Source organism: Loa loa (assembly GCF_000183805.2).
Source record: "Loa loa unplaced genomic scaffold supercont3.81, whole genome shotgun sequence".
Lineage (NCBI taxonomy): Eukaryota > Metazoa > Nematoda > Chromadorea > Rhabditida > Onchocercidae > Loa > Loa loa.
Window position 1 is genome coordinate 196,980 of NW_018108261.1, and position 17,130 is coordinate 214,109.

Consider the following 17,130-nt stretch of genomic DNA (forward strand, 5'->3'; position numbering starts at 1 on the left):
TCAGTTATTTAATAACATAAAAATAAGGTCTCTTACATTCTAATTACCTTTTACCTCAATTTTCCTTTCTGTCATAGTCATATGACAATCGTATCATCTATTTTCTGTGTGATGAATGGTTGACACATTTCCATTTGAACTTGCATTTTATGTAGTATGACAGGCAATTGTGGAAAATTTCATAATATTTAAAGAGTTGACTAAATGAGTGGTTTTGTTAAAGAGATAAGATCAAATGTAACCTTGTGACCTTTTTCTTCGTTCTTACCTTTACCTTCATTGCATCTAACTTCAGATTAATGAAAAGTCTTTATTACATTAGAATGAATTATAGTCTTACAGTGTATCTTTACTTAATCATATGCTAGAAGAATTTACTGAAATAAAAAGCATTTGGTAAGGCGTTTGCGAAGTTGCACGCTGTATTTTTGCTATGACTTGCATCCAATGTTAGCAATTCTCGTGCATTTGGTAAGATGCTTGCAAAGTTGTACGCTGTATTTTTGCTATGACTTGCATCCAACGTTAGCAGTTCTTCTTTTTGCGTATTGTTATTCCACCTGCATTACAAACAGTATGGAGCTTTGAGTGCTCGATTTTATAAGTTCAGAAAATTATTCCCACTTTTTTTTTTAACATTTCCACAAATAGATAATGATATCTACTCCGTCTCATTCACAATATTAGCCCAAAATTAGGCAGTTATTATAACTGGAAAATTGGACACAAATCGGCCAATTACGGTAAATGAGTGTTATTATTAAACCATATTTGATCATACTTCATAACTGATCTATTTGATGAAAATTTAAAATTGTTGTGCCATAATCGTCCATTATGTATTAAACCAAAATGCTACCATTAATGATTTTAAAACTGAATAGTGCAAAGTGCTTTAAAACGTATAAACAGTTCAATAACAAACCAATAACTTTCGTTTTTTCCAACAAGCAAAAATGTAATTTCTTTAAAAAATACTAAAATTATACTTTCATTTAAAATCAAATGATCAAATCATATTTGCATAATTTTAGTAATATGAATTAATGAAAATTATACATTTACATGAAGCATATTACTTACTGTAGAGCTTTTAAAGTCTTTTGTAAGAATTAAAAAATACCAAAAGAAATAGAAAGAAATGGAAGAATGAGAAACTTAGCCAAATATAAAAAACTCAATTTCATCGTCGCATATAATGCGAAATTAATCGTAGATACAAATAATTCGAAACAATAATTTACATACAATAAAACTTTACATGTACAATAATCAAATGTACAACAATTAACAACTAATCCTACTTATTTAACAAGCAATTAAATATTCCAATATAACTTGCTCGTAATTTAAGAATTGCTGTGCAAATAAACATGGCCAACAACGACGATCATCATCACTGACAATATGATAAGTTTTGCTTGCTAATAAGTATTCCATATGTTAAAGAGAAAAAATATAAACTATTGAAAAGCCATCGTAAATTGGTTACTTAATTACCGGAGACAATGAATCTCAGTGTAGAATGCTGACTTACCGACAAAAATCTCGACAAAGTGTTTGGTGTACATTCGTATCGTTAGAATCAAAAATAAAACGAAACAATAGCATAATCAATATTAACTAAACCAACAATTATTTATTAATATTGATTCAAATCATAAACCAATTTAACCATGAAATCTCGGGGATGATAGTTTAGAAATGAAGTGTTATACAGTTTTCTTACCATTTTAAACTTCTCAATTTTGAGATTTAGTTTGATTCCTAAGCATAATTTAATGTTCAAATTTAAAAACTATTATTATTATCATTATTATTAAATAATTTAAAGGGAAAAAGTAACAATTGCTGAGCCATCAGCTGAATTTCTTTGTTGAACCATTAGTTCAATCATTTTTGCAACAAATTTCGGTGCATTTTTCCAATGTTTCAAAATTATTCAACGTACCACCACAACCTGAAATCATTCTATTGCAAGTCATTCTACAGCATTTTAAATCCTACATCATGGCTAAAATTAAAGTTGCAACATTGGATTAAAGTTGCAACACTGGAATAAAGTTGCAACACTGGGTTAAAGTTGCAACACTGGATTAAAGTTGTAACACTGGACTTCATTTTAATTCTTAGCTAGCCAAAACAAACATCTTAATAGCAAACTACCGCTACTATTAGAAGAAAGATAAACCTTCTCTATGAGCAAAAAACTTGAATACCTCCATATCGGTAATAGACACAATCATCTAATTCTGGATCATATCCATATCGTATTTCAAATTCCTTGCATTGCCGTCCTGAATCCATTGGCTGCAGACAGAAATTTGCAGGATCCTATAAAAACTGCGAAACTTAGACTTACTGATTGGAGACTAAAACTTTGAATTATTCTTGGCACAAAATTAAGGCACAAAACTTGCTGTCCTAGATCAAAGATCATATTATCTTTTAAGAAAGGATTTCCAATATACCCGACAACATGCAGTAGTATTTTTCTTAACATTCATGTTGCATATGAATCCCAGCGGACATGCAATATCCACTCCACATTTGGCCAAAGTATTCTCAGATGCTTCCATAAGCGGATCACCATGAGGACAATAATCCTCTCTTGCTGAATATGATTAAATTTTAATCAAATATCAAAATCTGACCCATTTTTTTAAATTTAAAAAAGTTCATTCTGTTGACTGTTGAATGTTCTCTTGGAAACATACTCTGATTCGATGAGATTAATATTTGTAAATCAAATTTCGATGATATTAATATTTGTCAAACAAATTTCAACCTTGTTATCATATTACTAAGTTCTTCCATTACTACTTTTATTTATAGATAAAAAAAAAGCACCTTTACAAAATTCATCACAACTTTCCCGTGAAAGAAAATTATTTTCATTGCCACCCAAACCACCATAGATAAATTCTAAGCACTTTTTACTATTCAAATCATAGAACCATCTTGGAATCTCTTCATCGCCATACCCAATAGATAACACCTGTTCACATGGATTTTTACCTGAAATTCTTCTTTCTGAAATAGTTCACAAAAAGAAAGCTTTATTTTATTTTGTTCATATTCCTACTTATTTAATTAGCATTCTTATCAGGTAAACGGTTTCTATTCATTTTCATGGTGAGTCATTTATTTGTTCTTCAGAAATGAAATAATTTTGATAAAACCGGAAAAAAGCGATTTATATTCAAAGTTTTTTTTTCTTAAAGAAAGCTTGCCTTGTCGAGGACAGCATTGCGTCGTTAAAGATGATGACCCTTTATGACAGAAATAATCGTTTGGGCAATCATCTGATCCATTTGATCCGCAAAAAATTCGCATTCCCTCATGATCCGTCAGCGGTGTCCCATTTCCACATGGATTCATTTCTGGAATAAGTATGTAGTAAAAAATATAACATGTGGACAGTTCCATGTTTTCGACCACTGACCATCAGTGATAATAACATAAATCCATCAAGCTCTGTCTGTGTCATCTGTCCATCACTCATTTATTTTTCCCGATCCATTATCACAAAATGAATTTTGGCATAAGATTACAATGTTAATTCTACTGAGCGACAGGGGAGAAAGAATTGAAGAACATGAAAAATTCAATGGAACAAATTGAATTTGTGAAATTTGAAACCCTCGCAATTCTGTTGACAGGTCTCCAATGTAATGAAATTGTTAGCATTGCCGTAAAGACCGCGATAAACAAATCGATGACACATTTGTTGTTCTCGATCAAAATACCATCTTTGTAGTTGCTCATTACCTTTGCCAATTTCTAATTGCAATTCACATGTGCCATTAGCTGCAATATCAAGTTTGTTGATAACAATAATATACCTGTATGTGATTACGACATGATAAGAGCTTTGTGATATTTATCATTTAAACTTTTGTCACAAAACTGTTATAGCTATTACATTTATCAATTCAAGATAATTAGTTTTTTCCTTTTTTTTCAATCGTTCCTTCATCAAAATAATTTAACCGAACAACATTTTTACTAATAACAGGTGTCATTGTAATGATTTAGAAAAATCAATTAAGGAAAAAAGTTAATTAAGAAAAATTAAGAAAAAAATTAGAAAATAATTTATGGAAAAGACTGAAGACAAACATCCTGGGCAACAGTTTGTTGTCTCTGGAGAACCTCCAATATGCAGAAGTAATTATCGGGACAACTTTCACTACCACCACAAATTACGGGTTCATTTTGATCATTGGTAAGTGGTCTACCATATGCACATGGATTTGGCACTACTGTAAAGATTATTATATGATTGTCTTCTCCATAGAGGGAATATCAGTGATATTTGGTCTTGGTAAATCTACATGGCACATTCTGTTAAATAAATCAAATAATTCACTGATACTTAAAAAAAAAGAAAAACTGAAAGTCATGAAAAAAAACCCAGGGATTCAGGAGAACTTCATGATTCCTAAGAATCTACCACTTACCAGGACATGTTGCTTCACAATCTTCTTCATTCAAAAAATTATTCGCATTTCCTCTTGAACCAAAATAAGTAAATTCACGACAACGATGGGAATCCTTATCATAATAATATCTTAAAAGCAAAGACTGTCCTTCTCCTTGATCCATTGGATGATCACACACATCTCCGTCTGCAACGAATTATTCGACTTACCTGATATAATGTAAAAAAAAAAAAAAGAAAAACGAAATATGATCAAGTTTCATTACATATTATCACCGTATATCATTTTTCTCTTCTATATTTTCTTAATCATTTCTACAGTTTTCATTCTTGTCTTTTGACATCCGTTTATTTTTATCATAATGTTAGTTTGATAATCTTATCAATGGTGTGATTTCCTTACTTCATAACTTGCTATTATTTCAGCGCCACTCTTTTACGTAAACGACGCTGTCACCTATCGCTCAAAATTTAATGTTATTTCAGTCCTAATATCTAATTATCCTTCTTTCACATTCAATTTCTACATTTCATTCGTATTTTTTCTGTCAACGAACTAAGGACTATTCCGATGTCTACCACATTTTTGTGAAAATCTAAATGCCTGGTCAACTCTACTAATATAACTGGTAAATGAAGTCTACGACGGAATTCTGTTAAAGGATATAATTTCGATGCTTTTCGGTTGATGAAGAGAACAGGACATATATACTTTTGTGACAACAGAAGTTCTGTGTTTCATTCACTCCAATGTGACAGTAGTATGTCTGGGGGCAACGTTCTTCCGGATTACATTTTTTTGGTTTACCATCTATCAAAAGCGGTTCTCCATTACCGCACGGATTCTCATATGCAGGACATGCATTTTTGCATTCATCTTCTGTCAAAAAGGAATTCTGCAAGTAATTTCAGGTATCCATTCGGTATTGAGTGCAAAAAAAGGTGAAAGATAAAGGATGGAATAATTAATTATTCACTTACAAGTTCTGCTGTCAAATTCTTAATTTAAAAATAATGTTGCAGAATGATTATGTGAGAGGCAATCTGGTTTAGCCTTAAGTAAAATGAGCTAATAAGATTAGTTAAATAAGTAAAGTGAAAGTAAGCAAGTTCACCAAATAGAACTATTCGATTGATTGATTAATTTATTCTCTTTCAGTTACCTGTCATATCCATCAAATCAAATTAATGATTTTCTACTTTGCTAGAAATAATACAGAATTGGAATACTGATAACTTTATGCAGCAGATTCTTGCATTTTTCAAACCGGATCTCTAAACTGATTTTTGCTAAATCGAAATGATCTGAAATATGCAATTCATAAATATTCAGCTAACTTGATTTCCTCCTTTTCCACGATAGTAAAATGTAATGCATTTGTGTGTGGTCTTCTCAAAATACCATCTCAGTAAATTGTTGTTACCAATACCTTCCATCATTGGTTGCTCACAACGATTTATACCTTAAAATGATAGATAATTCTTAAAATCCTCTTGGATATTATTTCATTTTAGTTATTGAAACTTAGTATGGTTGTTGAATTTTTTTTTTGTGTTTTTTAAATCTATTTAGTCACAAAATTTACCACTTTCTGGACAACAAACAGTGGTATCCGTATATGCACCAATGTGACACCAATAATTAGGTGGACAAATATTCGTTGAGGAGCAAAAAAGTGGTATATGCCGTGGTGTCAGAAGCATTACACCAGTATCACATGGATTTTCACAATTTCCTGATAAAGAATTACAATTAGTAATAACTCGACAAAAATTTCATTCAGTTATATGAAAGTTAATGAATTAGTTTTGAACTTTTCAACTAAAAAAAATATACAACTTACGTTTACATTGTTGTTCGCATTCTTCTTTAGTAAGGAAATTATTTTGATTTCCTTTTAAACCTTTATAAATGAATGTTTTGCATTCTCGAGTACAAGAATGATCATTTGGATCTGCATACCATCGAATGATTGTTTGATTGCCTTTACCTCGTACAACAGGCAATTCACAGGGATCGCTTGATGCTAAAATTTTTTCTTTTAAATTATTTTAGAATTTTTCAAAATAAAAAAAAAAAGAAATCGGAAATAATTATTGGTAAAATATTCATTTGATTTTCAGTCATTCTATTGAGAATTTAACCCACAAACCTTTGTGGATAACATTTTTTATCAATCAATCATAACAATATTTTATGATCATTCAATCGAATTAATAGTTGAATGAAAAATGAGAAAATAATTAAAATGATCAATTTGAATTTGTTTTAAAATTTAGTTTAAAAAAAAACCATTTGATAATATTAAATAATACAGGCAATAAGTTAAACAAAGTTATTGTAAGTAACTTAGCTTTAGCTACCTGATACTTTCACTTATTCCTTCATCTTTTTTTTTAAAGAAAAATGAAATTAAAAAGAGGAAATAATAAAAAGTAAATATTACAAACCTCCAGCGCAACATAGCGTTGAATAAATGTCGGTACCAATGTGACACCATTGTTTGTCACCGCATTCACGACGATCCACTGAACAACTACGATGTTCCGAGGATTTTGGTGATATTTCACAAACCGAATCCCATCCTAAAATTGAAGAAAAAAAAGTGGAAAAATAACAATAAATGCAAAAGAAAAGCAAATATAGTAGGTAATAACTCGGATTTATGGCTTCTTATATTAAATAATATTTGACATTTACTATTCTCCTTTGTAATAGGTCAAAGTATCAATCTTATATATCTCAGGTATTTCATCTCCTAGCCATTCTTTATAGTTCTCTCATAGACCGCCTCTCCATGGTTCCCGCACAGAATGCTTTTCCATCACTATATAAATCAATATGTCAAGAAAACGAATTGAGCAAAAAATGCTTGTGATACCCATTTATTTGATATGAAATACTTACGCATGCAATTTTGCTTGCATTCTTTGTAAGTAAGGAAACTGTTTTCATTGCCTTTCATCCCGCGATAAATAAATTTCTGGCAGTTCCTAGAGTTATCATCGTAATGATAACGTTTTAACCGCATACTTCCTTCACCTTCCTCCAACGGCAAACTGCAGGGATCTGCTACTAGAATTTTTCTTTCATCAGATTTTGATTGGTCAACTTTAGGTCAGTTATCTCATCCATCGTATTAAAGTTATTTGATGTTATGTCCGTCAAGATTAATTAATAGTGCAATTCATTTGTATATTTTTTTGAGTATCCAGATTTCCCAGGTCAATCTTTTTTGTCACAGCTTTTTCAAAGAATCTACGGTACAAATAAGCTAATCTCTAAATCATTGGAATCAATTCAGTAACTAAACTCACGCCCAGATCGTTCACAGCAAACTGTTCCCGCCCGAGAAGCTCCAATATGGCAAAAGAATCCTTTAGGACATGCCAATGAATCTGATGAACTACATATCAATGGCTTTTGATCGAAACCTTTTGCCGGTTCACCGTATTTACATGGATTTACACCTTCTTTATAGCCTATAAAACTTGGCTCTTTAAATTTATTTGTAGAATTACTTGGAATCAATACACTCATTATTTCATATCTCAAATGCTAATTTTTTTTTAATATTTTCAATTTAAAAAATCTGCTGACAGTTACCATTGGTATGTGTTTCCATGCATTCCAATTAATGACAAAATTATTTCCACAGAATGTCATCTTATTACAAATAGCAGAAATTACGAAAAAAAAAGTGTTTTTTCATATATAATTTACTTTTTCTATCTAAACATTTTCCTGAAATGTGGTTGAAATAATATCACCAACTATGTGGTTTCCCCCGCCTTGGTGTAAATTGCTTCTCGACTACCGTATCGGGAGATGAAGAGATTACTTCTTCAGGCATGGATGGTGCAGTAAAAGGCATATTTTCTGTGTTACGAGTAGTCTCTGGAAATGTGGTAGTATTGGCAATAGTGGTGCTCGTAGTGGTAGTGGTGGAAATTATGGTAGTAGTGGAGATGGTAGTGCCGGTAGCGACTGTTATTTTTGTTTTTGATCGTAGTGATGATAGTAAAGTTGTGAGGAATGAAGGCCAAATTGGTGATAATGTAGTGGTTGCTGTTGTTAATGGAAGAGTTAATGAAGTCGCTGTCGTTGTTAGATCATTAACATACTTCGTCCTAATTAACAAACGACGAGTTATTACTGATGATGGTGATATGGTCGATGGTGAACCTAAAAAATTTTCAATAATTATAATAAATTAGATCGATGAATCATTGCTGAAAAACAGATTACATCCGGCAAACCGGATAAATTCATCAGTAAATATGAAAGTGTACTATTTTGTCGTGATCGATATCCTTTTAGACATGGATGATAAATGTTGAAACATCCTGTTTGAATCACGATATGTTGTGGAGAATTTAGTGAACCAAATGATAATATGTAAAGTAGCGTATACCAAAGAGAGAATGACATACCTTAAATTAAAAATACACAATAGCTTTATTTAAGCAAATAATTTAATTATTCAACTTTCTATTTATTTTTCATTACGGTACTTGGAAATTGATCGAACTTCAATAGAAATAAGACGTTTGGATCAGGTTTGATTATCAACATCATCGAATCAACTTATATTGAATTGAATTAATAAAATTGGATTCCAGGGGATTTGTAAATCGATAATCGAACCTATCCAATCAATTCATTATAGTTGATCGTTGTGGAAAGATTTTTGATTCTCTATTGTTTGTAAACTTTTATGCTAGAATTCATCAGAATGAATCTTATAGAAATTTGAATGATTGAATGGAAATGGAGCAAATTTAAAATTGGAAAATATTCATCAAATTATTTGAAATAAGCAGTAGTGCTCACAAAGACTGAATGGAATAAAGGACACACGACAGATTGACTGCTCTCAGTACTATTTAAATGACCAGCTAAGTATGCAAATGGTCAAAGTAGGGAAAATGCAAAGGCTACTTCTTTTCTTTCGTAATAAAATTCACTTCTATGTACAAATAATGAATGTCTTTTCAATATTTACTTTTCTAAATTGTCAGCTCTTCTTGCAGTTCATTTCTCTCACATCAATTTCCATTAAACGAAATTAATGAGAAGAAAGTTGTGGACGATTTGAAGAAAATTTTTTCACTGATCCCTAATCCATCTTCAGTTCCGTTCTTTTTCCCTGTTAATGCAAACTACTTTTTCAACATTTTCACGGCTAGTAAAATATTCTCTCTTCCTCATTCATCTCTTACAAACGCAAACATAGGAACTAAAGGGAATCAGGTTAACGATTGGTCAGATGACTCATTTAAAAAGCCACTTGACTTCGTGGCACAATGTACCCGGAAAATTACTTCCGCTTTCAAAAGAAAAATATGAAAATTATCCAATCCAGCTATTTTACTTTTCCAATATAGTTAGTATAATTCCATATTTTGTAAAAAAAAAAAAAAGATAACAAATAGGCTACTTCTGTAATGTACTGCATTAATTTATTTGCTATCTATGTGAAATGGTTGACAACTATGTTTTTCTCTTCTCGAAACACTTTATAATACAGTAAGGATTGTAATAGGTAGTCACTTGTTAATAACAGTTTATAAAGTTATTTGATTGCTTAATTACTGTTTCGAACAATCAGCTCTTCCTGCAAGAATTGATGCAGAATCCCTTCATCCTGTTGTCATTCATGGTGATGCGGAACCTTCATTGATGGAGAATCCCTTCATCCTGTTGTCATTCATGGTGATGCGGAACCTTCATTGATGTAGAATCTCTTCATCCTATCACCACCCACAAATTTTTTAAAAAAAATTTCATCTGTATTATGCAGATTTTAATCCAACTAAGTCTTTGCTGTATCATAAAATGCTCACAGAAAAGAAATACATAATCGTCAACCTTTTTATTGGATAGCAAACAAGTGAGGTTTGATGACGTGAGACGTGCACAATGATACGTAAAGATTTGCGTAAATAGGATATTAATATAGTCGAAGGTATTTCTCCACCAGATAATTCTCATTTGTATGGCCTAAGATTTAACACTTTATATAGCATTTCTGTTCAAAAGTAATTTGAATAAAAATAACTCATTCAGTTAATGCTTTTCCCTGCTGAAATTTTGCTAATGGAAGTGATAGAATTAATTTTTGGTGACAATTGATTTCATGAATTGGATTATTGATCTATGAACAAATGGTATCTCTATTGTTCCATTCATTATCAGCTGCTGATGACTTCGATACTTCCTCAATTGTTTCTGTTCCTCGTCTCACTTACTTCTTCCATTGTACTTCAGATGATTAATTCTATGTACAGTAAAGTATTTTAATTAATGCTCTCTAAAGAAATATCATTTCTACAAAAGAGATTTTCTTTTTGTGTCTTGCAAATGTATTGTATATAAATGCATGTGCATTTCATCTACTCATGTCAGTGTGTCAACGACAGGTTCTTTCGTTTCAGCTATAAATGGCTGCATTCATGAATACAAGATATGTATGTGTGTGTGTGTGTGTGTGTGTGTGTGTGTGTATGTGTATGTTTATATCTGTATGTGTGTGTGTGTATGTATGTGTGTGAAAATCAATTTTCCTTCAAATATTGGCAATAAACCAGTCGAACTTCACAAATTGACTACCAATGGTACCAGAACAGGTAGCAAAACAATTGCTACCACATCTTCTTGTCCTCTTCATTCCCATCTGTCAGTTAAAGAAGTTTATAAACAACTTATTTCTTTTCCACTCTATCATAATGGATGATGGCCATAATGGCAACAAATTTCACCAACAGCAATGACGAAATGTGGGTCATTTATTAAAGGAGTGTGATAGTGTCGCAGTGGTGTCGCAATTTTAATGCTGTTGTCAAATCCTTTCGGTGTTTTTCAAGATCGTCTCTCGGTGCTTTTCTACAAGTATGGTCTGATTGTGAGCTATAATCCACGGCCATTTATACTAATACCTGTCACGATTACCTTCTTGCTTTCATTTGGTATATTTACTATGAACGTTGAAGTTAGTGTTTCGTTTTTTTTTCGGTTCAATGATAAGAGCGTTTCGTACAGTGCATTCTGAGTAAAACACCGGTGGTTCATAACGGATGATCTAAATTTGTCCCCGGTTGGTTTGGTTTCTAAAAGTCTCGTTTATGCTATTTATGCTAACATCTCGACATTATAGATGAAACAAGAAAACTGGGAAATATAAAATTTTTTCAACAATATTCAACATTTTTAAGTTGAAACTCAATTCCGGATTTCTTCTCGGAATTATCTGAACTTTCGATAAGAATTATCTGAAATTTTTTCTAAGAATCTACTAAATTTAATTCTTTACAGGATGATCTCAGATTGCTGTATTCACCGATTAATTCCCCAGCGCGATTTGAATATAGTATACACAAGGCATTTACCGGTGATTCTATCAATAGTACATATGTCGCAGTAGCTGTTGAACCAAACGACAATTTACGTAATCTATTAAGAAAGGTTGAATGCAGTTTTTGTAGTGCCATGAACACAATTTACCATTATTAACAATCGTTTTAATCAATAAAGCTCGAAAAAAGAAAATATTGCAAGGTGGAATAGTAATAAGCAGTCAAGGTATACTTGACACTTTCCGCCTGATAACAATGTCAGAATGATTGCGATTGATATACCGGAAAGTCTTTCGTTACATCCTGCCGAAATGGATAGCATTTGTAGCAAAGGAATTAGTTTTGGAAGAAAACGCCGAAGATAAGTCAGTCTTCTTTGGAAGCAAAATATATTGGTGAAAGTTATCGAAATGTTAATTTTCAGGAGATTGCTACGGAAATTCTAAGTCTAAATGAATTTGTTCTAAACAATTTAACTGTCAACTTAAATGGTAGAATTTATAATTTCGGAAAAGACATTTGCATACGCACGACACTTTGTCCACTCAGTAACACCATTGTACAGTTTTTCTTCAATGCTTTCTGGAATGAAAAGGTTAGCCTTGTCTTTATGTCACCTTTATGATACCTAAAATTATATCAAACAAAAATTTTATTTAGCCAAATTATTGAAAGAAATATTTTTTTTTTTATCTTCAGTTATGGGATGATCCACGTGTACGTTTGGATTATCCATTTCTGTACTTCTTCGAGAATAAATTCTTCCTACCGCTTCATTTGTATGGTGTGAAACTTGGAGGAGCAAAAGGTATTGAATCGATCGAAATGATCCATCTACATTATCCCATACCATCTACTGATCATGCAAGTTCTCCAATATTATACAGATCATTTTGTGTATGAAATTCCAATATGTGGTGACTCATTACTAAAAGATAACATTGAAAGCTATCTTTGAAGAGTTGATTAGAACTTATTGTTTGAAAGTATGCATCACATTTGAAGGATTGAAGAATTCTGAAGAAACAATTTATCCTATCCTTATTACTATGAAAAAGGGGGGAAAGGCCATTTCCGGTACGATCTGGATCGGAAATGATTGAGAAGAAAATGAAACATTATAGGAAAGAAGAACGGAAAAGGATATGAAAAATTATTAATAAACTTTGAAAGTAGAAATGAATCAAATTATTTAAGTGAAACGGAAATGAAATGAAAGTTAAAAACTTCAGGAGACAGCTGAAGTAGTTGGCGGTGCACTTGAAAGTGCGCTGAAGGAATACTTGGCAATGAAGGAGGATCGAAGTCTAATCAAAACATCAATGTTCAGCTTTTCGATGCTCAAAAATGAGATGAACAAAAATGCTCTCTACACCTTCCCTTTCATCTCATTAACCATTCTTCTATTAGTTGCTTTTACTGTTCTTTCCTGGTTTGTTTATTTCTTGAATTACTTACAGACTTAACTGATTGATAAGAGCATTGATTATTCAAATAACTCTTTAATCAGAATGATCTATGCATTTCAAATATAATACAGAAAAAGTATAACAAAGTTTCTGAAGGCAAAACTCACCACGATGAAGTAATTTGTACATTGAATGGAAGTATTGAAAAATAGTAGCATAGCTTATTTTACAGTATGACAGGTGACTGGGTCACATCTAAGCCACTGGAAGCATTGATGGGTGTGCTTTCATCATCTTTTGCAATTGTTAGTGCAGCTGGATTCATGTTCCTGATGGGAATACCGTTTGTTAATCAGGTAACAGTGATGCCATTCCTAGCATTAGCTATTGGCGTAGATGATACGTACGTAATGCTTGGAGCATGGCAAGATACACGACGTAATCTTCCACCGTCCAAGCGAATGGCGTTATCACTTCAAGAAGCTGGCAGGTATACAAAAAGCAATAAATTAATTAAATAAACTCACTAACAGTTGATCATTAAATTAGTATGATGATAAATCTGATGTTTCAATTCAAAAATGAAACCTAAAATTTAGACTGAAATTGATGTTTTTGGATATTACAGTGCGATAACAGTTACATCAATCACTTCAATGCTTTCATTTGGCATAGGCTCATTCAGTACTACACCAGCAATATCAATATTTTGTCGATTCATTGCTATGGCTATCATTTTCGATTGGTTTTATCAGGTTAATTACTTCCCAATAATTAGTATTGTATCTTAGCATTTGAATTTTACACTTCCGTTAACTTTTCTTGTTACAAACTTTGCGAACGACTATGAAAGAGGAAGTTTCATACCTTTCCATTTATGTTCAAATTTTAAAGTTGAAACCCGTTGAAATTTAAAAATATCTTAATTAATAGTTTTAAGGTGACATTTTTTGCTGGTGTAATGGCACTTGGTGGCAAAAGAGAAGCTATTGGATATCATTGCATATTCGTTTGGAGAAAAATGCCAAAAGAGATCGTTGACGAGGTTTCTTTGCATGCAATTATTTTACATCTGAAATTTCGGGATTTTGATCTTTGAACTCCTGATAATTCATTTACTTTGCATTTTCCGAGAATTAAATGAATGAAGTAACTTTTAATCTGAAAGTAAAACAAATTACAGTCGAGAAAGAATATGGTATTATCAATAACGCATACATTATTCTCGGATTACATTGCACCATTTCTATGCCATAAAGTAACACGTATCATTTTAATTGGTATTTACGGCCTGTACATCTTTGGTGCATTTTATGGTTGCTCACTTTTGCGACCAAATTTAACACCAAGTCGTTTACTGGTAGATGATTCACCATTGACTCATTACCTTAAATTGGCGGAAACGAAAATATGGTCGGAAGGAGTGATAGGTAGAGTCTATGTGAACAATGCACCTGACTTTACAACTGATCCAAAGCAGGTAAATCTTTCAAGTAATTCAGTTTCTTTCTTTCAAAATATCTTATGTCTATATGGATTGGCTACGTTTAGCAGACTGTCCAAGGATTGCGAATTGAAATAAATGTCCAGTTTAAATAGTTTGATAACATACTGGTCAACAAAAATAGGTCTAATTAATTAGTTTGTTAATGAAATAAATATCCGTGTTCATATCCACTTCTAATAATTATCGAAGCTTTTGTACCGGAATGATCCAATCATTCATTAAGAATCTCTTCATGATTTGATCTTTATTCTCAACATTTAGATTAATGTTATGCTACGATTAGCAAAAGATTTGGAAAATACGGCTTGTTCATTGGGGGAAAATTCCACTCAATTCTGGTTACGGGAATATTTAAATTATCGACAATTCTTCGAAAATAACGATGAAGATTTCTACGATATTCTCGAATCATTCCTCAACATATCCTTCAATTCACATTGGAATGCTTACCTGTCTTGGACACAACATCCAACAAAGGTGACCATTATGCTTTCTCTTCCGACTAAATTCAACAATTTATTTGCTCAATTTTTTTTTCCCATATCATGACAATTATGTGGACAAGTGCTTTATTTGGCTATTTAATAGGAATGGTCATCTATTGGATCAAAAATATTGCACATAGATTTTCAAAAATTTGTAAGAAAAACTTTTTCAAGTACAAAAGTTTCAGCCTCATAAAAGATATGTGAATCGTTTCTTCTTCACAACAGCTTTCAAAATAAAAGACTGGAAAGTTCGTACTGCATTACTGTTACAGTGGCGCAACATAACAAGTCATTATGCAAAATATGAAGCTTTGGTTTTTGATGAAAATAACTTCTACTCAGATCAAGTAAGTTGTTGTTAAATCAAGCAATTAATTAAGCGACAACATTATGTTGATAATTTTATAAAAAAGTGACCTATCACCTCCAACACTTACTTTTTTCCTCATCACGAAGAGACAGATAAATAAAAATTAACGTGACATGGAGAATATTGCATGCAATGCATGACAACTAACTTGTTGAAACTGTCGAAGCTACTGCAATACACACCGTACATTATTGATTATTTGTACTGCAAAAATGAAAAAATGCATTATCTTTAAAAATTTTAATTAATTACTTACAGATGTTAGAGCTCAAATCAACAACTTTATCATCATTGGGTACTGCAATTCTTGCTATGATTATAGTATGTATTTTATTCATCGCTGATTATACTATCGTATTTTGGGTTGTTTTTGCAATGATTTCAATGGATATTGGCATTGCTGGTTATCTTTCTCTTTGGGGAGCTGATCTCGATCCAACTACTGTTGTTAATATTTTGGTTTGTAAAGCTTTTGTTGAAAATTCTAGCAAGTTTGAAAACTTACTTAGGGTTAGATTCCATCTTCCAGGTTTCTATTAGATTCAATCTTCCAGGTTTCTATTACATTCCATCTTCCAAGTTTCTATTAGATTCAATCTTCCAGGTTTCTACATACTCGTTTTGACCGAAAAAAAAAAGATTACTTAAATAATTAACAAAGCGTATGAAAAATTATGTTAAATAAGTTGATTCAAATGTAACTTACTTCAGTACTTGTAAAAGTGATAATCTACATAGCTATAGATTTATCACAACAGCAATTATTAAGCTGTAAAAGGAACGAATGAACGGATCATTTACCTTCTCGATAGTCGCAAAATTTCTGCGATTTATAATTATCTTCAATGTTTACTCGTAAGTTAATGTATTACAGTTATTGATTTTCATATTTCATTTTAGATGAGTATTGGTTTATGCATCGATTTTGCCACTCATGTTGGTTATCGAATCTATCGAAGCAAATATGAGAATCCGGATGAACGTATTCGAGATGCATTGGGAGCGGTTGGTTGGCCAGTGGTACAAGGTGGTATTTCAACATTTCTAGCTATTATTGTAATGATATTGGTACCATCAAATGTAGTACGCATGTTTGCGCGTACATCCATTCTTGTTGTTCTTACGGGTCTTTTTCATGGAGTTGTTTTACTACCTGTCATTATCAGGACATTTGCTTTTTATCCTACTTGTGAAAAGAATCTTCAAATAAAAAAATAATTTCTAAGATGTTGTGATCTGAAATGATGAAGAATCAAGGTGTGAGCAATTAAACATATAGGAAAATCAACCAAGTGTTTGAGAATTAAAAATTTTCGCGAGGAAGAACCATCGTCTAGGCATCAGAAAGAACCAAACTTCTCTATTATTTCTAAACGAGTCAAAAAAAAGAAAATCTACCAAATCACCATTAATGGGCAGTTTTGTTTTTTGTCGCTTATCTTCATCTAGCATCGTTAATGTCAATACACGGCAAAAAAAAAGCAAAAACCAAGGAATCAATGTAGAACACTCCGGAAATCCCGAAATCCCGAATTTTTTCATCTCCAGAAACTTCT

At 31.9% G+C, this 17,130-nt stretch overlaps 3 protein-coding genes across 3 annotated transcripts; 1 reads left to right on the plus strand and 2 right to left on the minus strand.

Annotated features, from left to right (window-relative positions):
- Positions 1-1,889: 1,889 nt before the first annotated feature.
- LOAG_06582 (kunitz/Bovine pancreatic trypsin inhibitor domain-containing protein) lies at positions 1,890-7,985 on the minus strand (the record flags this gene model as incomplete). Its single annotated transcript, XM_003142118.1, has 15 exons — positions 1,890-1,960; positions 2,220-2,334; positions 2,472-2,614; positions 2,851-3,018; positions 3,234-3,383; positions 3,643-3,845; positions 4,112-4,265; positions 4,464-4,631; positions 5,157-5,340; positions 5,783-5,907; positions 6,034-6,180; positions 6,289-6,471; positions 6,896-7,030; positions 7,353-7,520; positions 7,763-7,985. The coding sequence occupies 15 exons, from the start codon at positions 7,983-7,985 to the stop codon at positions 1,890-1,892; spliced, it is 2,337 nt and encodes a 778-aa protein (XP_003142166.1).
- Positions 7,986-8,211: 226 nt separating this feature from the next.
- LOAG_06583 (hypothetical protein) lies at positions 8,212-8,876 on the minus strand (the record flags this gene model as incomplete). Its single annotated transcript, XM_003142119.1, has 2 exons — positions 8,212-8,630; positions 8,705-8,876. The coding sequence occupies 2 exons, from the start codon at positions 8,874-8,876 to the stop codon at positions 8,212-8,214; spliced, it is 591 nt and encodes a 196-aa protein (XP_003142167.1).
- A 2,401-nt stretch (positions 8,877-11,277) lies between these two features.
- Positions 11,278-16,792, plus strand: LOAG_06584 (patched family protein; the record flags this gene model as incomplete). Its single annotated transcript, XM_003142120.1, has 13 exons — positions 11,278-11,436; positions 11,760-11,909; positions 12,225-12,395; positions 12,500-12,697; positions 13,033-13,232; positions 13,442-13,699; positions 13,838-13,964; positions 14,150-14,254; positions 14,393-14,689; positions 14,978-15,193; positions 15,390-15,551; positions 15,833-16,033; positions 16,475-16,792. The coding sequence occupies 13 exons, from the start codon at positions 11,278-11,280 to the stop codon at positions 16,790-16,792; spliced, it is 2,562 nt and encodes an 853-aa protein (XP_003142168.1).
- Between the last annotated feature and the right edge of the window lie 338 nt (positions 16,793-17,130).